We start from the raw sequence: 20,138 nt of genomic DNA, 5'->3' as shown, positions 1-20,138 counted from the left end.
GGACGCCGCTTCACAGTGCAGATGGACAATGACCCAAAGCATACTGCAAAAGCAACCAAAGAGTTTTTTAAGGGAAAGAAGTGGAATGTTATGCAATGGCCAAGTAAATCACCTGACCTGAATGCGATTGAGCATGCATTTCACTTGCTGAAGACAAAACTGAAGGGAAAATGCCCCAAGAACAAGCAGGAACTGAAGACAGTTGCAGTAGAGGCCTGGCAGAGCATCACCAGGGATGAAACCAAGCGCCTGGTGATGTCTATGCGTTCCAGACTTCAGGCTGTAATTGACTGCAAAGGATTTGCAACCAAGTATTAAAGTGAAAGTTTGATTTATGATTATTATTCTGTCCCATTACTTTTGGTCCCTTAACAAGTGGGAGGCACATATGCAAACTGTTGTAATTCCTACACCGTTCACCTGATTTGGATGTAAATACCCTCAAATTAAAGCTGACAGTTTGCAGTTAAAGCACATCTTGTTCGTTTCATTTCAAATCCATTGTGGTGGTGTATAGAGCCAAAAATGTTAGAATTGTGTCAATGTCCCAATAATTATGGACCTGACTGTATGAACAACATGGCACCCACACCACAGGTTTTGTAGTTGAATATATTTGGTACCAGTGTTTATTCAATCACGATTATTTAAACTGTTGCGTAGGTATTGTTTAAATAAATATACTGTACATATTTGGGTTCATGCGGTAGACCAGAGGTGCTTGATTCTCAATGTGTTTCACGATTAGCTTTGTCAGGAAATTAGGGGCCATATAAATGACTATAACAATGCCACCTCCTTCTGGGGAGGCCACAGGGGAGAAATACAGATAGCCAAGATCTGCATTTATAAACTTAAAATCCAACAATGGTGTAAATGGAGCTTGAAAACTTAATACATAATCATATACATGTTTAGTATCATGCTATCCTCTAGAATGCACTCTATTGCGGTGGCGTGGTGCGGGATTTGGAAGATTTTAATGGGCATATCGCCTCCCAACTGTCTGTCAAACACCCTCCTAAAATTGATTCACCGTGGATTGCAAAGGCTGTCACATGTGGAAACAAGCCCCAATCGCTTTTCTTATGTCCCCAACATAAGATGGAGCTCTTCTACATATCAAAGGATGCACATTTTTCACTGATCTTGTTTTCATGTTTATTCAACAATCTCCTGTTAGAAAGATTATTAAATTATTATACTACTCAGCCAACCACCACCAGATGTCTTTAGACTGCATTAGCGTCCAACTTTTCACTTAGTATATGTCTAGTGATGCTGTGCTCCAAGTATAAAACGTGAAGGAATGCCAAAATGCTTGGATCAAGACCTTTAGAAGGAACAGAATACCCTCTACTTAAATTATTTTGATGGCTATCTTCTTTAAGTCATCTATATTTTAGGTTGGCTAAATGATACTACACACTTTTTTTCTATATACTGTAATATACAATAAAGTTTTCATTTTTTACTCACCGGAGGGCCATCAGATCCAGCCAGCCCAGATATGCCTTGCTTTCCATGTGGCCCCTGTGGGAAAAGAAAATACAAAATAAATAGCACCTGTCAAATAATTGTTTATACAATGACAAAATCCTTCTTATGGAAAGATGACTATGGCCTCAGAACCAGTAGGGCAAACAAGCACATAACTGACTAGGGCTTGACACTGGTAGCTGTTTGACTTTGAACCCTAATTTATTTATTTTTACTTATTTCAGATACTTATATAGTGCCAATTTACGCAGCACTTTTACATATGTACTATACATTCACCGGTCTCTGCCCTTAAGGAGCTTACAATCTAAAGTACCTAACTCGCATTCACACATACACATACTAGGGCCAATTTAGACAGGATCCAATTAACCTACCGGCATGTGTTTGGAGTGTGGGGGGAAACCGGAATACCCGGAAGAAACCCACGCAGGCACAGGGAGAATATGCAAACTCTGTGCAGGTAGTGCCATGGTTGGTAACCCTTGTTGCAGGTTTACTGCTGTGTGAGGTTAGATCTCCATTTACTTCCTGTCCTGGTGACACTGTTTTCGGGAACATCTTGAAGGGAACTCTTCAGCAGAAATGGAGAAGTACATTTTATTTTTAATAGAGTAAGGGAAGGCTAGAACCCCTGTCAGCTTGTTATTGCTGTCTGTGTCCTTGTTGAAGATTTTTCCTCACTTCCTCTGTGGGGTTGTAATTTTCCCCTATTATATTCAAAACTAACAAAAAGTTCAGCAGGAAATAACACTTGTAACTATCTACATATAAATTGTCACCACCAAGGACTTTTCATGGGTGGGTACACTCACCTTTTCCCCTGGCATTCCAATGGGTCCCTGAGGTCCGGGTAAACCCTTAAAGGAAAATGGAAAAGATATTAACCTATATATATCATAAAAGCCATGTCAGGTAGGCAGAGATGGTAACTCAATATTAAGGATATAAATTATAACTTTTTTTTTTTACAAAACAGTATTTTCGAAAATTGCTCATTGGAATTTAATTTTTATAGTGCTTGAACATATATCTTGGATTCTCCAAGTTCTTACATGCGGTCCTGGGTTTCCTTGTTGTCCATTTGGCCCAGAATCTCCTTGAATGCCCTATTAGATTTAAAAGGAAACTATGTTATAAAAAATGTACTGAAAGAAGGAAATTAAGGTACCAATAGACAATAACAATAGCATGAAGACATGGGCAATGCATGATTGTTCTGTAGATTTATGGCATAAACATGCACAGTTCACTTTAGCCTTGATTAACCATGATTATTCCCTTAATTTTTTTATATCCTCATTTGTTTCATTTGTTATTTTTTTTTGTAGTGTCGTTAAAAAATTAACAATCTCAGGCATTTCATTTGTGAATAAATTCATCATTCTTTATGCGAGTATCGTATTAAATGTACAAATCACAGAATAAAAAGTCTACAGCAACACCACTGGACATATTTATAAAGCACTAAATCTAATATTCAACAATATTCACTGCAGGTGAATCTTCTTGACATTGAAGGTTTTGATATTATAAATGGTCAAATGTGAAAAAAAGTTCATGAAAAGTATTTGCCTCAAAATTTAGAGATTTGATAATAAAAAAAATTTTTTGTTAAAAATACCACCAAAAAAAGCCTAATTTTCCCCATTCCCCCACAATGATATATAACACTTTAGTAATATAGGTAGCATAGGGACTGATTAAATTACAATAGGGCTTATGGGCAATTACATACAAAATACCATTTGTTAGGAGAAGTGACGTTTTTCATTAATAATGACGTTTTAATTTCACTGGAGTTTACAGTAGCTGCCAAAAAAAATATTAAAACATAAAAGCTTATCTTCCTTGCAAATGTGACATCAGTAGTCAGTTAGCATGCAGGAACCTCATCCCCTTGCTCCTATTTTTAGCTTACTACAGTCATTTCCTAGTTTTAACAAATCTTATGGTCAAATTACAGATGACGTTTGCCTGGAGCATGCCATCCCTAGTAATTACATAAAAAAGGTAAGAGTGAAATAAAGTACAATCCAGCACCCCATGGAGACCCTTACTCATGGCTTAGAATGGACCTACATTATATACAAAAATGTATGAATGTCAAAAGCAACAAAAAGTAGTCTCCTTACTTGGTTTCCTTTTGGACCTGGTGCTCCATCAATTCCATTTACACCTGGCTGACCTGGTGGGCCAGTTGGGCCTCGTGGACCAACCAAGCCCCGTGCACCCTAAAGAAGAAACGATGCCAATTTTAGTGTTATCAGAAAAATTATTTTTGTTTAGTAATAAAATGTTTTTTAACATGCAAATAAAAAAGTATTTCACAACTGTTAATTAACCTTTAAAATAATAAATGGAATTTATACCCATTTCCATTTTCAAATAAGTTGTAAATCTTCATCCCATATGATTTACTAGGATACTCAACTTTGACCCTAAATTGCCTCTATGCTGGTGTAATCTAACATTGACACTTAGCCATATTGTGTCCTAGTATGGCCATTAATAGTGATTACTTAGGCCACTTGTCCACCCTTGTGGTGCAGACTAGTAGAATGTATAAGTAACAATAACATTAAGAAGTTTGAAGATGATTGAAAATGCATTTGGAAAAGGAGATAAATATACTTACAGCTTCACCAGGAGAACCAGCAGGCCCATGAGGTCCAGAAGAACCCTGAATGAAATTAGAACTTATTAAAAACCCACCTCAATGCAAATACATACTATAAAGTGGTGTTCTTTTCCAATAAATATACTTAAAAATCTCAGGATATTGCTATTTAAGATCAAAATATCCTGGAACTCCATTTTGTGTCAGATGTGATACTAAAAAGCAGAGAAGTAATAAACTAAATAAATAAAATAGTATTTATTACAGCCTACGATCAAATGTTTGTGATAACCAGACCATCACTACATGAGCTTGTTGGACTTCACATTCCAAAACCAGAGGCATCAATGTAGAGACCCCCACCACAACCCCCTTTGGAGGTTATAGTAGACTCCACTCTTTTAGAAAGCTCTACAAGACTTGGAGTGTGTCAGGCACCTATTTTGGACAAGAAGACCTGGCTCTCAGTCAGCATTCCAGTTTAACCCACAAGTGTTCAATAAGGTTGATGGCAGGGCTCTGTAGAGGCCACTTGACTTCCTCCACATCACTTGTCAAACTATGTTTTTAGAGAGCTGGCTTTGTGCACAGGGGGCAGTCGTGTTGGAACAGAAAGGGGTCTTTCTCAGACTATTACTACAAGGTTGGAAGAGAACAATTGTGTGAAATTTGCTTTTGATCTTTCCTCCTATTACAGACTCTTAACCATCTGTGTCACTGTCACCTTTGCCTATGTCATTTAGGCAAATGGGTCACCAAACTCTCTTACTCTTTCGGTACAGTATGTGTTAATCTACCCAAGTTCTTCCCATAATGGAAAAATCCTTCAAGGAACTTTTTCTCCATATTCAAGGGAAAAAGGTGCCAGCAATGAATCATATATTTTTTGTAGTGCACTACGCTGAGAATGAGAGTGATTTAACTAACCAGGACATTCAGTGTACTGCAGTTTCAACTATGTTTATAATACACGCAAGCAACAGTATGTATATTCAAACTTTTATTCATGATATTTTCTTTGTAAGCCATATTACCTTCTCTCCATTTTTCCCAGTTGGCCCAGGAGGGCCCGAGTTCCCCAAATCTCCCTGTAGAAGAGGAAAGAACAAGCCTATCATGATTCAAGCCATGTTCACATTGCTGTTGCCATATTGCAAGCCAGGAATTGGCTCATATGTTTATGCTTGCAATCCCAGTCAAGCATAGCCATCTCTTTGGAACAATACAAGAAGTTATAAGCAGACAACTTCAGATCATTAGCATCTGCACTTACTCTGTGCCCTTTATCTCCTGGAAGTCCTGGCAAGCCATCAAATCCACGGTCCCCCTATGTAATATGAAATAAAAAATAATTATCGGGCAGTGTACAGAAGAAGCAAGCTTAAAACTTTTACCTTGAAAGATTTTGAACTGCCTTACATTAGAAGGGTGCAACTCAGGTTTAGGCTCAGATGGACAGATCATATACACATCTGATTATCTCTCAGGGATGAGATTCTGATAGAAATAACAATTACTCTTTGATGATACAGTAAATATGTTGGGTGTATAAAGACTATAACTTATACAGCCTTTAACAGCTGGAGGTTGTGAGCAGAGATGTTGAATGGCGTTGCCTTTCTTGTTTTTTTTTTAAGGTGTCGTATTGGTGAGAGTACCAAAAAAGCTCTCCAGGGCTTTCACTATACTCTTATGGCAGAAGGCAGCAAGACAAGATGTGCCCAACCAGTGTATCTCTGTTCTCCACCATATTTATCTCACTGATGAGAGAGTGTATTTAAGTGGCAGTCCTTAGCAGCGGCCCTCAAACACCTCCATAGTCTGTGGCATTCGTATTTTGAAAAAAGAAGGGAAAGAGAAGACATGATTAAAATCTTTATACGTTATAGGCATGAATACAGTTCAGGAAGGCAGTATTTCCAATATAGAAACACAGAAACATAAGAGAGTGATGTCAGAAAAAGACCAAGTGGTCCATTAAGTTTGCCCCATTTTTACTTTTTAAAATTTTCTGTCTAAATCTAACATATAGATCTATGTTTATCCCAAGCAAGTTTCAATCCACTTACTGTTTTGAACCTTCCTCCTGCTAGTGTAAGGTCATGTCCCCGTCTTCTTGATCTTAGCTTCATATTGAAAATACTGCCCTCCTCCACCTTACTCACACTCTAAAAGTGTTACTAAACCCACAACAGTAAAATCGGTCTGCATGTGCAGTAAAGCATGCTTGTTATACTCAGTTTGGAACCTAAGGGGTTAATCCTCCACATTGTGTAAAAAGGCTGTTTAATCCTGTCTTCTTTGATTCTCCCCTTCTTTTACTGTCCCCAATCCATCTGCTGATAGTACAGAGCTCAAGGAGTCCTTCTGCACATGCTCAGTTTGGTGTGTATGACTAGAGATTTTTTTTTTTTGGTAGGTTGTATGTGATTAGCACAATGCCAATCAGCATTGTCCATACAGAGGGTCACCCTCATAGGACAGCCATAGCCGAATGAAAACTCCTCCTCCAAGCTTTAACCAGTGCTCAGCTAGACACTGATAGAAGTCACAAGACTGCTATATACTGCTGATGAGAAAAAGTATTTAGCAGTTTATATTTACTAAAATAATTGCATTTCCATTTTGTGTGTACTGTGGGAGACTGGATATAGTGAATGCAGGGTGCTGGGTTTAGTAACACTTTAATGTATTCAAAGGTTTCAGTCATGCCTCACATTTCTTTAAGACTGTACATAATAGGTTTCTGAAGTCTCTCCTGATATGTTTTATCCCCCATACCTTTCACCATTTTTGTTCCCTGTCTCTGCACTCATTCTATCATATCAATACCTTCTTATAAATGAGATCTCCAAAATTGGATACAGCATTCTAAATGAGGTCTAACTAAAGAGCTATATAGGAGAATCAGGGCGCCTTCCTTCCTGCTAGTGATGCCTTTAGTGATACCCTCTAGAATTCTATTCACTTTTCCCATGGTTTGGCCACATTGTTTGTTTGTTTTGCAATCTCATGAAAAAGGTAACCCTAAATCTTTTTAGGGGAGGAGAAAAAATTCAAAAATAATTTAAAAAAGTTATTGAATTTAGACATGCTTGAGGCAAACATAGATTTGTACTAAAACAACCCCCCACCCCAAAAAAAGGGTCAGACTTGATGGACTTGATGGACCACTTGGTCTTTTTCTGACATCTCTCCTCTATGTTTCTTTGTATTTATGTCATTGGAAAAGAAAAGGGGAATGAAGATGAGCAGTGCTGGAAGATTTAGGGGGAACAACTGTGATTGGACAGCTTTTCTAATAGCTTTCCACTGTAGAGGCCACCAGATGCCAGATTGTCAACTGAAATATTTAAAAAAGCCATATCACACAACTTTTAGCTCATATCATTAGGTAGCTTTTGTTAAACTTTTGGCCACCATTTGACTTCCACTTGTACTAAGGACTAGGCTCCTACAGGTCTCTACAGGTTGGGTTTATTTCTTTATCATACATCACAGGACAAAGAGCAGGCTAATCATGACTATGTGGGTTATAGGGCACCCATAGGTGAATGGACACGGGCCGACCAATCAGGGAGGAGGTCCTCCCCTATATAATCCCTCCTATAGAGGAAGCCCCTCAGTTTCTTTCACCAGTGTTTGTAAGGTGGATGGTCACTGTAAGTGTTGCTGTGCTCTTGGAGCATATCTAAAAGTCCAGAATGGTTCCAATAGAGAATCAGGGACTTTAATCGGATCCAGTCTGAAGGCTATAAGCTAAAATGGATGGTACCTGAGCCTCGCTGGATAAGAAGAAGAATCCTTGAGGTTTTGCCTGTAATGCAGCCTTCGGCACTGGACCCCATGCAGATGGAACCCTGTGCAGTTTTAAATCTGACCAAGGCACTTCCAGCGGGGTGCTATACGGGTCCAAGGCAGTAGCCCCTCAGCATGGGGACTGAATCCTTGAAGGTTTGTATATCAATGCCTGCCGTGATTCCAGGGTAATGTGCTTTGCATCCCGTTTTCAAGGAAATCTGGGATTGCCTGGATGTAGATCTATTGGCATCCAGATTTAACAATTAGGTCGGTCTTTTTGTGTCCAGGGTAAGGGACCTCATGCAGCAGGGGTAGACGCCTTAGTTATCCCTTGGAACCAGTTCTCACCAATTTATGCCTTTCCTCCAATCCAGCTGCTGCAGCGTCTCTTACGCAGGATTCTGAAGGAGTCTATTCCAGTGATATTGATTGCTCCAGCCTTGCCCAGGAGGGCTTGGTATGCGGACATAGTAATGGTAGCAGTAGACGGGTCATGGGCACCGCTGTATCGGCCAGACCTGTTGTCTCAAGGTCCTATATCGCACCCAACTTTATGGTCGCTAAATTTGACGGCGTGGCTATTGAAACCCAGATCCTGAAAGATAGCGGAGTGTTGGAATCTGTCATCCCCATCATGTTGGGTGCTAGAAGGAAGTTTCTAGGAACATTTATTACAGAACGTAGAAGGCTTACATTGCCTGGTGTGAGCTTCACAAATGGTATCCACGAAAGTATGTGATTGCCAGGATTCTGTTGTTTCTTCAAACAGGGTTGCAGAAGAATTTGGCTGTTGGTACCATTAAGGGCCAGGTTTCAGCATTAGCTATTTTTTTCCAGAGGCCCATTGCATCTTACTCTTTGGTTTGCACTTTTTTACAAGGAGTGATGCATATGGCTCCTCCTGTCAGGTTGTCTTTGTGTCCTTGGGACCTGAACTTGGTTTTGGAGGTTTTGCAAAAGCCACCATTTAAACCTATTGGAGAGATTCTACTGGTCCTGTTGACTCATAAGGTGTGGTTTCTAGTGGCAATCACTTCTGCGAGAAGGGTGTCAGAGCTGGCAGCTCTATCTTGCAGAGAACCATTTCTGGTTTTGCATCATAAGGTGGTGTTGCGACCTCATCTGTGCTTTTTTACCAAAGGTGGTTTCTAGTTTTCATTTCAATCAATCTGCCTTCATTCTTTCCTAAGCCTCAGTCAGCAAGAGAAAGATCTCTGCATACCTTCGATGTGGTATGTGCTGTAAGGGTCTTCTTGAAGGCGACAGCACAGGTCAGGAGGTCAGATGCTCTATTTATGGTGTCAGAGGGGCTTAGGAAGGGGCAGGTGGTATCCAAGGCGACTATTTCTCATTGGATACACCAACTAATCATTCAAGCCTATGGTTTGAAATGTAAAGTTCTACCCTTTTGGGTGAAGACACACTCCACAAGGAGTGTGGGGGCATCTTGGGCAATCAGGCATCAGTGGCTCAGGTTTGCAAGGCCGTTACATGGTCTTCAGTTCACACATTCACAAGGTATTACCAGGTGGATGTCAGAGCTGCAGAGGATTCTGCCTTTGGCCGCAGTGTTTTACGGACAGCTGAGTCGGTCCTGAGGGATTATTGACAGTGGCTATCATGGTGTCACCCTCCTCTTAAATTTCTTATTGCTCTGGGACATCCCACATAGTCACGAGAAGCCTGCTCTGTGTCCTGTGATGCATAATAAAGAAAATTGGATTTTTTCTACATACTTACCTGTAAAATCCATTTATTGGAATACATCACAGGACACAGAGGTCAAACCCCTCTTTCTGGAATGTCACAAAAACTGAGGTACTTCGTGTGTAGGAGGGATTATATAGGGGAGGATTTCCTCTCTGATTGGTCAGTCAGTGTCCATTCACCTATAGGTGGCCTATAACCCACATATTCATGAATAGCCTGCACTGCGTCCCATGATGTACTCCAAGAAAAGGATTTTTCAAGTAAGTATGTATAAAATATCCAGTTTTTCTCATAGCAGGCTCTGTAATTCTGGCCTAGATGATCACTTTGCATACCAAAGTATTTTCGCATGTGGTTTCAACCAAAGAAGATGTTCAGTAATAACACACCAAAATATACTGGTATTTAGGGTTTTTTGAGTAGTGTACAAGGCAAGAGCCTGTTCTTAAAAAACATTTGTTAGAAATGTTTATTTCAATGTAATCTGATCACAATTTATAAACCATAAGTTTTAAAAAGGCAACAAATTGTACAGTGTGTTTTTTTTTGTAGTGTTGATGCCTGAAGTTTTGCTTCACAAGAAGCAAATGAATCAGCCGTCAAATGTATTAATGCTGTAAAGAGGAAAAGCTCCTCCTGACTCCAGAAATTAGGATCCGATGAATGCATTCAGTATAAGTGAAAAGCTTTCCAATGGTGATAGCTGGATATGAAATTAAAATGACAAGCAGATTAAAGTTTATCTTTAAAAACTATATTGATCCCTTGTTCTTTTTCCAGTGAAAAGCTGAACATTATTAATGCTCTTACGAAGAAGAATCCTGTCCCACCTTAATTCCTGTTTCACCAGGAACACCGCGGCCTCCATCTGCTCCACCACGTCCCTGAAACAAAAATAAAATAATGCTCACATGAGAAAAGTAAATTTTATAAAATACAGAAGATAGATGCAAGTGAAAGTGGCTAAAAAATGCACTGTGACCGAAATACACTGCTCAAAAAAATTAAAGGAACACTTTGAAAACACATCAGATCTCAATGGGGAAAAATATCATGCTGGATATCTATACTGATATGGGCTGGGTAATGTGTTAGGAACATAAAGGATGCCCCATCGTTTCATGGAAATGAAAATTATCTACCTACAGAGGACTGAATTCAAAGACACCCCGAAAATCAAAGTGAAAAAATTATGCAGCAGGCTAGTCCATTTTGTTGAAATTTCACTGCAACTCAAAATGGTACTCAGTAGTTCATATGGCCCCTACGTGCTTGTATGCATGCCTGACAATGTTGGGGCATGCTCCTAATGAGACGATGGATGGTGTCCTGGGGTATTTCCTCCCAGATCTGGACCAGGGCATCACTGAACTCCTGAACAACCTGAGGTGCAACCTGGCGGCACCAGATGGACCATATATGACATCCCAGAGGTGTTCGGTCAGGCAAGCGTGGGGGCAATTCAATTGTATCAATTCCTTCATCTTCCAGGAACTGCCTGCATACTCTCGCCACATGAGCCCGGGCTTTTTTGTGCATCAGAAGTTACCTAGGACCCACTGCATCAGCGTAGGGTCTGACAATGGGTCCAAGGATTTCATCCTGATACCTAATGGCAGTCAGGGTGCCATTGTCTAGCCTGTAGAGGTCTTTGCGTCTCTCCATGGATATGCCTCCCCAGACCATCACTGACCCAACACCAAAATGGTCATGCTAAAGGATGTTACAGGCAGCATAACGTTCTCCATGGCTTCTCCAGACCCTTTCACGTCTGTCAGATGTGCTCAGGGTGAACCTGCTCTCATCTGTGAAAAGCACAGGGCGCCAGTGGCGGACCTGCCAATTCTGGGGATTAAAGGCAAATGCCAATTGGCCTCTATGGTGCTGAGCGGTGAGCACAGGGCCCACTAGGGGACGTCGGGTCCTCAGGCCACCATCATGAAATCGGTTTCTGAATGTTTGGTAAGAGACATTCACACCAGTAGCCTGCTGGAGGTCATTTTGTAGGGCTCTGGCAGTGCTCATCCTATTCCTCCTTGCACAAACGAGCAGATAGCAGTCCTGCTGATGGGTTAAGGACCTTCTACGGCCCTATCCAGCTCTCCTAGAGTAACTGCCTGTCTCCTGGAATCTTCTCCATGCTCTTGAGACTGTGCTGGGAGACACAGCAAACCTTCTGGAAATGGCATATATTGATGTGCCATCCTGGAGGAGTTGGACTGCCTGTGCAACATCTGTAGGGTCCAGGCATAACCTCATGCTCCTAGTAGTGACACTGACTCTAGCCAAATGCAAAACTAGAGAAAAACAGTCAGAAATGATAAGCAGGGAAAAAAATGTCAGTGGTCTCTACCTGTAAAACCATTCCTGTTTTGGGGGTTGTCTCATTGCTGCCCATCTAGTGCACCTGTTGTTAATTTCATTAACACCAAAGCAGCTGAAACTGATTAATAACCCCCTCTGCTAGTTAACTGACCAGATCAATATCCCAGGAGTTTAAACTGACTTGATGCTATACTCTGATTAAAAAGTGTTCCTTTAATTTATTTTGAGCAGTATATAATAATAACTCTTTTGGGAGATACAAATGAGAGGTCAAGACACAAAAGACTAAATAGATGAAAGCAACAAAGGGATTAAATAAAGTATAGGTAAGATGAAAATGCGAGATATTAAAATGTATAAGAGATTTAATGACAAGACACAAATATGAACAAAGAAATTAAAACCTATAAGTGACGCACTATAAACAGAGAATTTTAACTAATACTTACTCTTTTACCAATCTTTCCTGGGGGACCTATGATTCCTTGAAAGCCACGTGGACCCTGTAAATATTAATTTAACTGAATGGAATCAATATGTAAATTTACAAGAAAAAACATTATTACAATCAAATCCAACTCTGACACTAACAGAAGGCAACATGTTACATGATGTCTGTCTCTCCCACCACAGTATGACACCACGCAGGAAAAGCTATGTTTAATGGAGTCTGTTGCTTCCACAAAAGTGTGACAACACCCAGGAGGAGCTATGTGACATGGAATCTGTCCCTCCCACCACAGTGTGATACCACCCAGGAAGAGCTATGTGACATGGAGTCTGTCCATTCCACCACAGTGTGATACCACCCAGGAGGAGCTATGTGACATGGAGTCTGCCTCTTCCACTATATTGTGATACCACCTAGGAGGAGCTATGTGACATGGAGTCTGTCCATTCCACCACAGTGTGATATCACCCAGGAGGAGCTATGTGACATGGAGTCTGCCTCTTCCACCATTGTGTGATACCATCCAGGAATTGCTTTGTGACATGGAATATATCCCTCTTACTACATGGTGACACAAACATGAGGAGCTATGTGGCAAGGAGTGTGTCCCGTCCCGACCGCAGGGTGATACAGACAGGAGGATCTATGTGACATGGAGTCTGTTCTTCCCTCCACAAGGTAACACTGACAGGGAGAGCTATGTGACACGTAGTCTGCCCCTTCCACCACAGGGTGACACAGGCGGAGGGGCTATGTGACATGGAGTCTGTCTCTCCCACCACAGGGTGACACATATAGGGGGGGCTATGTGACATGGAGTCTGTCCCTCCCACCACAGGGTGACACATATAGGGGGGGCTATGTGACATGGAGTCTGCCACTCCCACCACAGGGTGACACAGATAGGGGGGCTATGTGACATGGAGTCTGCCTCTCCCACCACAAGGTGACACAGATGGGGGGGCTATGTGACATGGAGTCTGTCCTTCCCACCACAGGGTGACACAGACAGTAGAAGCCATGTGACAATGACTCCCCTTGTAATATACTTGTAATAAGTATGGAAAGACTCACCGGAGGGCCATTATCACCATAATCACCCTTTAGACCTTGCGACCCAGGAGGACCCTAGAAAAAAAGATAACACTTATTCTAAGCTATTAATTAAAATTCCGAGAGACATTTTAAAACTGATGTTAAATGGTTGTGAGAAAAATTACAAATCATTATGTATAAGGAAAATAGGAAATGTTATAACTAGCTGCATGCTAATGTTCACATGGAGCCCATCCAGTATAAATTATGATTTTTTTACATTACATACCTGAACAGTGAGATCCCAATAAACGCCAACCATATTTAATGATTTGCAAATTTCATAAAGCTGTATTTTGTATCTTGGAACTACTTCTTTTATAGTGATGAGATAGGTAGATAATATTATGCAGTGCAAACTGTTAATAAAGATACTTACAAGGGGACCATGTCGCCCTGTCAGACCCACTGGGCCAGGTGGACCTTTCATAGCCAGCTGAAATGGTAAATAAAAATGAGTCAGTAAAATAAATATCAAAAAATTTCTACATACTATTAGGTAATCAGCCTGTAGTAAAATTGTTTGGTTTATTACAGGACTAGGAATACTACAACAAGGTTGTGAGTGAGATTAAGGTGTTTTGGACATCTAGCCCTTTTCTCTCTGCTCCACAACCACATACAGCTCTAAAACCTAAATAGTATTGGGAAGGGGAATGAAAACATCAAATGAATCAGCTTTCTATGTAGATCAAAATCAGACTGGATGTCGCACCATTTCCTCAAACTTAACCTATCCAAAACCGAGCTCCTGGTCTCCCCCCCCATCTTCTCCATCACTACTAACAACGCCACCATCTCGCCCACACACCAAAGTCCTGGGTGTCACCCTGGACTCCCACCTCTCATTCCTACCCCACATCCAACTGCTATCTAGATCTTGCAGGCTCCACCTCCGCAACATCTCCAAGATACGCACATTCCTCACCCCAGACACCACCAAACAACTCGTACACTCCCTCATCATCTCACGCCTGGACTATTGCAATTCCCTTCTCACCGGCCTACCCAAACGAACGCTATCCCCACTCCAGTCGATCCTATACTCAGCGGCTAGACTCATCCACCTCACCAACCGCTCCACATCTGCCTCCCCCCTCTGCCAATCCCTTCATTGGCTCCCGATTGCCCAACGCATCAAATTCAAACTGCTAACTCTGACCTACAAAGCCATTCACAACGCCGCCCCAAACTAGTTAACTGACCTGATACCCAAATACTACCCTACCCGTGCCCTCCGCTCCTCACAGGACCTCCTACTCTCTAGCTCCCTGGTCTCCTCCTCCCACGCCCGATTGCAGGACTTCTCTAGGACTTCCCCCATGCTCAGGAACTCCCTACACCAATCCATCAGACTGTCACCTACCCTCCTCACCTTTAGGCGCACCCTGAAAACCCTCCTCTTCAGGGAAGCCTACCCCAACCTCACCTAACACCTGACCCCCCCCTAACAACTAACCTCCTCCACTTCTCCCACCACTCCATCCCCCACAGCCATTTCCTCCTGTTCCACCTTCCCCTCCCTCCTAGATTGTAAGCTCAAAAGAGCAGGGCCCTCGAACCCTCGTGTATTGTATTGTTACTGTCTTGTCTCATGTTCTGTCCCCCTTGCTACTGTACAGTGCTGAGAAAACCCTTTGGCGCTATACAAATACTGTATAATAATAATAATAATAATCTAAATACTGTACCTTAGCCTGCTGCAAGATGGATTGTGCCTGAGCTTCTTGAAATGACACAGTCTGTCCCCTGGAATCACCACCATACTGGAACTGTGCAGGAAACATTGTGACACAATATTTTAGAATTATATCCTACAGCCTCTAATCCAGTCTTTCTCAACCACGGTTCCTCCAGAGGTTGGTAGGTGTTCCTAGAGTAGGCAAATTAATCTCCTATGATACCTAATGGTGCTTGCTTAGGTAATGCTTTAATGTTATTTAACAAATGGAGCCTCTCATCTTGTCTCTCAGGTATGTAGCCACTAACTGTCATATTTATTCTTTAGCTGTTTGTAAAGGAGACATTTTCCCACTGACCTTCAAAGTTTAAGAACACTACTGTGAACACCAATCAAAAGGCCTTGCTTCCCACCGACCACCAGGCTTAGAAGGTTTTTCTTAGAAGGTAGTTATAACTACAACTAACTGATGTTGGTAATGTACAGTTAACTGAATATATAAACATTTGTGGCACGGATCCCAAGGTTCCTAAAACCAGAATACTATTTCAAAGGGTTCCTTTGGTGTGAAAAGACTGAGAAAAGTCCAGGCCCAAAGCAGTACGGTTTAAAATACCAGAGTGGTAGAGATTATAAGGCTACGTTCTGAACAGACAGATAAATCACAGATTAATGTGATTTGACATGTTATAATACTATTGATGGATATTTATGCTCACTTTGTATTCTCAGAATAAATAACAAAAAAGTTTAGAAATCTGTAAATGGACTTTAGAACTAGACAGTCAGGACTAGTGATCAATGTATTATAGGATAATAGAACTAAGTACATAGGAGGTGCCATATTCTTTTTTAATATCCAGAAACTATTACTTGTTTTAGTAATCTAATGGAAAATGACCTACAGTGATCTCTCGTTTGATCAGCTAGAGAGCATTCAGATGCAAAAAGCTGGTAGTTGGGTGGGTATGGGACATCACTCCACCTTGAGTACTGTAATAAAGGTCATTTAGATTTATAAGTCTCATAATGTGTAGCTATTCCCTGTGTTTAATAGGTTTCCTCTCTTGTTTCTTGGTAATTTAATGTATATCCATTTTACTATAACTATAAATTGAAGACCTCTTACTAGCCTCAATCTTCCATACCAACTTTCAGAGATTCCCAAAGTACAAACTCTACTCTGTACATAACCTTCTCCCTGCTCCACTGGGGCATTTTCATGCTCATCTTTAGGTTTTGTCATGTGCCTTTTCCCTTCTCTTGAACTCCTGTTCATCTCACTTCAGATCTTCTAAGATACCAAATCCACTAGAGGTCTGCCACAATGTTTACCTGTGGTCACGGCATCCACTACTTCCCACTGCCAGTGTGAGTAGAACTCCATAGACTTCTATGGGGCCAGGAGAAGGATCTGCCTCCAGATGGATCTGCCTTCAGGCCTGATAAAAGTCTATGGGGTCCAGCTGCACTTGCATAGAAAGCAGGACCTGAATGCACCATTTAGTGACAGTGCTTTTGATCTCTTCTAACTTCCAGTAATCTATGCACATACCAGCAAGCAGCTCCCAGCACAGAAAGTCTCTCATCGCTAATAACTTATTTGCAGCCATCTTCAGTAGATCAAGTGACATGCAGGAGCCACAAAGAAGTTGCTAGTAATGGAAGACTTCCTGTGCTGTTAGTTGATTGACGGTAGCTATAAGAACCACTTCAGATTAGAGGAGATCAGTAGCATTAAATGTCAAGCAGGGGCAGACTGACCATTTGGAAACTGCCCGAGGGCCCGAGGTCAGTAGGGGGCCCCATGAGATGCCCTGGTACCTTTTTCATAGGCTTTTTTGAGTTTGTGCAAGGACACAGGGGCCCCGTGATCCCCTATTGCCCGGGGCCCCCATGAGTTGTCAGTCAGCCCCTGATGTCAAGTCCACTCTCAGGGTATTGTGTAGCCTTTGGGATAAGTCAAAAAGACACCAATACCTTTTAGCATGCACAGCAGTAACAATATCACTGCGCCTTCATGCCACCCCCATATCAAGTGCTCTAACCACTACAGCTAACCTCAGCGCTTCTCCCACATGCTCCCACTTTACTCACTAATGAACCAATGCCCGCTGTCATTGCACCAATTTGCACTTGTGCTTCCCCCCATTGCTTTAGAAATTCTGGTTGAACCACCTGCACACTGCATACCCTTTATAGCAAACTTAGCAGTGGAAAAAACAGGGATTTTTAGTTCACACATGTTGCAATACATGTTTAAGCTGGCCAGCTGTGTCAAAGTAATCCCTCAATGGCCAGTTCCTAACCTGTTCTGTAAAATGCAAATGCTACAGTGAATATAATACCAATATGGGGCAGATAGACACAAGTTAAGGGAGAGCTACAGGTTCAGGTCTGGCCACTGACCTGCAATGTAATAGAAATAATATACACCTCTACTCACACCCATTTAGCACATGATGGATTATATACATGTACAAGCTATAGAAAAGGCCAGGCACTGTATGTGAAGCATAAGTGTAGGGTCTGCATGACTGAGTTGGCTGGGAAGGCTACAGCTAGGCAGTTTTAATTGGTTAGTTTTAAGTAAACAAAAGGCTTACCTTATTGGTGGAAGAAAGGTGGGCAGGGTGTGGCTGAGAGTGGCAGCAGTGGTCTGGTGGAAGGGAGCAGTTCCTTGAGGGTTAGTGGGAGCCTGATCAGCAGAGAAGACACTTGCCCACCCTCCCTCCCATTCTTTTTTTTTGTTTTATATTTTCTCTTTCTTTCTTTTTGTTATGAGGTCGTTAAGGGTCCTTGTATGGTTGTGTTTCCCTGGGGACCTCAAAAGGTGATGTGAGCTATGGGTTGATTATCGGCGGGTGGTTGGGGTGTAGGCTTTGTTTTGTCATAGCAGCAGACAGGGGTGTCAGGTTCCTGTAGGCCAGCATGGTCAAAACAGTATGTGGAGTGTAATGGGTAGGGCCCATCTCGGTATGGGTATACTGTCACCAGGGGCGGACTGACAACTCATGGGGCCCCCGGGCAATACGGGATCATGGGGCCCTTGTGTCCTTGCCCAAACTCAAAAAAGCCTATGAAAAGGTACCAGGGGCATCTCATGGGGCCCCCTACTGACCCCGGGCCCTCGGGCAGTGCCCGAGTTTCCAAATGGTAAGTCCGCCCCTGACTGTCACTATGAAGTGACATCAGTTGGGGCTATCGGTCATCGGGCTGCATCCGGTGTCAGAAGGGTTAACAATTTGTCCCTGAGCCTGTGTAACTGCGGCTAGGGGTCAATATAGGAATGAATAGGCACGTGGTGGGTGATACAGCCGATGCAATAGTAAAACAGGCCTTCATTAACCTGAGACAAAAAGGAGATGGTCAGTTATGTTCTTTGTGGTTGTAAAGTTAGTGTTTAAGAATTTGGTATTAAAAGTGATTCTGTTATTTTATGGTTGTTAAGAAAAGGGCTGCTATGGCCATATAAATCCAAGGTATGTGGTTGTGTCATATATCAAAAAAGCTGAATGGTACATGGGTTATGGTAGTAATGGGTCATGGCAGCCCCAACATCATCAATACTTCAGTCATGGGATTTGAGCACAGGTATATCTTATTTTTCCACCACTGCAGTGACTTGCCCTTTCATGTTCTCAGCATTTAATACATTTTCTAGCATAATATCTTATTCCTATACCTCTTGTTTCTGCTCCTATTTGTTGACATTGTACAGGCAAAGCTTCCTCTACTACTGTTTTTACTATAAAGGATTTGCTAAGTATTTGTACACACGTTTCAAATATGTTCAAACACGTTTCAAATATGTTCACGTATGTATTCTTCTACATATGACTTCTACTGCTACTACTCTTAGCTCCAATGTATAATTTACAGTATTTTTTTTAACAGGAAGCAGTATCCACTGGTATATGCAATACTACAAAAAATGAATTAGCATTAAGTTTTGGAATGAAGCATGACACGATTTCAACTGAAGAAAAAAATCAGATGTTTAACTCATTTCTTTTAAAAATGTCAAGACTTTGGTACTTCCTAATATCCCAATGGAAGCCTATAAATACCACTAACAAAATAAATATATAATCTCAACAGGATGAATCACGGGTTCATGGGAGGTGAGTCATGCTAATCACACAAAGTTCTTCTAAGGTGTCCAACAGACCAGTTGTCCAGCTCCCCACAGTTCCATGGGATGTGACAGGTACTCACAGGAAGCATCACTGTATTCCCTGGAGGTCCCAGTATACCATCAGCACCATTGAGTCCAGGTCTTCCTGGAGGACCCTGTTAGAAAAGCAGAGAGAAGGAGGGATGTCATTCATAGAAGGGATGTTGAGGAATCCAAGTTGTCTTGTATTGACATGCAGCGAATTGTGTGTTGCTGGAGGCGAAGAAAACAAGATTAAAATGGATTCTCTACTGAACATATTACATTACATCACAGTATAGATACCGATCTCTCAGCTGAAAGTCATACATCACTCACATATACCAGAGATCAAAGTCTCCCCACAACAACTTTGACTTGTTGGCCTTCTAATCTTCTGTAATTTAGTTTTTACCAAGTAATAAAAACTTTTCAAAGGCAGAGCAGTTTAGATGTTTACATGGAATGTATTAACAATTGAAACAATTCCTGAATCTGGGAGAGCCTCTAATATGAAAATTAGCTTATCCCCTAAGCCAGACACAATAATTTGTTGACTGTGTCGGTCCTACTCTAAGATCACTTGGAGTCAGTTAAAGCCATGATGTATGTGCCAACTAAACTGTTCCCAGCACATAAAGCATAGGAAAGATACTAATTATAAGCTAATGAGATCAGAACTTTTCTTTGTTAGGGCTCATTCACATGAACAGCAGTGCTTACCGGTGGATTTGAAAGGGTGGTAAAGCAGCAACTGATAGGCATTCCACCTCCCAAGCCAAGTGTTTGGCTCGCGGTT

At 41.5% G+C, this 20,138-nt stretch overlaps 1 protein-coding gene across 2 annotated transcripts in view; it reads right to left on the bottom strand.

Annotated features, from left to right (window-relative positions):
* Positions 1-20,138, bottom strand: part of COL5A3 (collagen type V alpha 3 chain) — a 355,418-nt gene that overhangs the window by 74,809 nt on the left and 260,471 nt on the right. For both annotated transcript variants that reach the window (XM_089653980.1, XM_089653982.1), the window contains 13 exons: positions 19,402-19,476; positions 15,194-15,274; positions 13,882-13,938; positions 13,482-13,535; positions 12,406-12,459; positions 10,462-10,515; positions 5,394-5,447; positions 5,155-5,208; positions 4,139-4,183; positions 3,636-3,734; positions 2,556-2,609; positions 2,316-2,360; positions 1,480-1,533 (listed from right to left, as the gene is read on the bottom strand). In XM_089653980.1, the coding sequence (XP_089510106.1) occupies positions 1,480-1,533; positions 2,316-2,360; positions 2,556-2,609; positions 3,636-3,734; positions 4,139-4,183; positions 5,155-5,208; positions 5,394-5,447; positions 10,462-10,515; positions 12,406-12,459; positions 13,482-13,535; positions 13,882-13,938; positions 15,194-15,274; positions 19,402-19,476 (780 nt within the window). The remainder of the gene's footprint in view (positions 1-1,479; positions 1,534-2,315; positions 2,361-2,555; positions 2,610-3,635; positions 3,735-4,138; positions 4,184-5,154; positions 5,209-5,393; positions 5,448-10,461; positions 10,516-12,405; positions 12,460-13,481; positions 13,536-13,881; positions 13,939-15,193; positions 15,275-19,401; positions 19,477-20,138) is intronic.

Source organism: Staurois parvus, unplaced genomic scaffold (assembly GCF_062004578.1).
Source record: "Staurois parvus isolate SC_StPar_1 unplaced genomic scaffold, SC_StPar_1.0 ptg000732l, whole genome shotgun sequence".
NCBI lineage: Eukaryota > Metazoa > Chordata > Amphibia > Anura > Ranidae > Staurois > Staurois parvus.
This window is presented reverse-complemented; position numbering and strand designations above follow the sequence as displayed.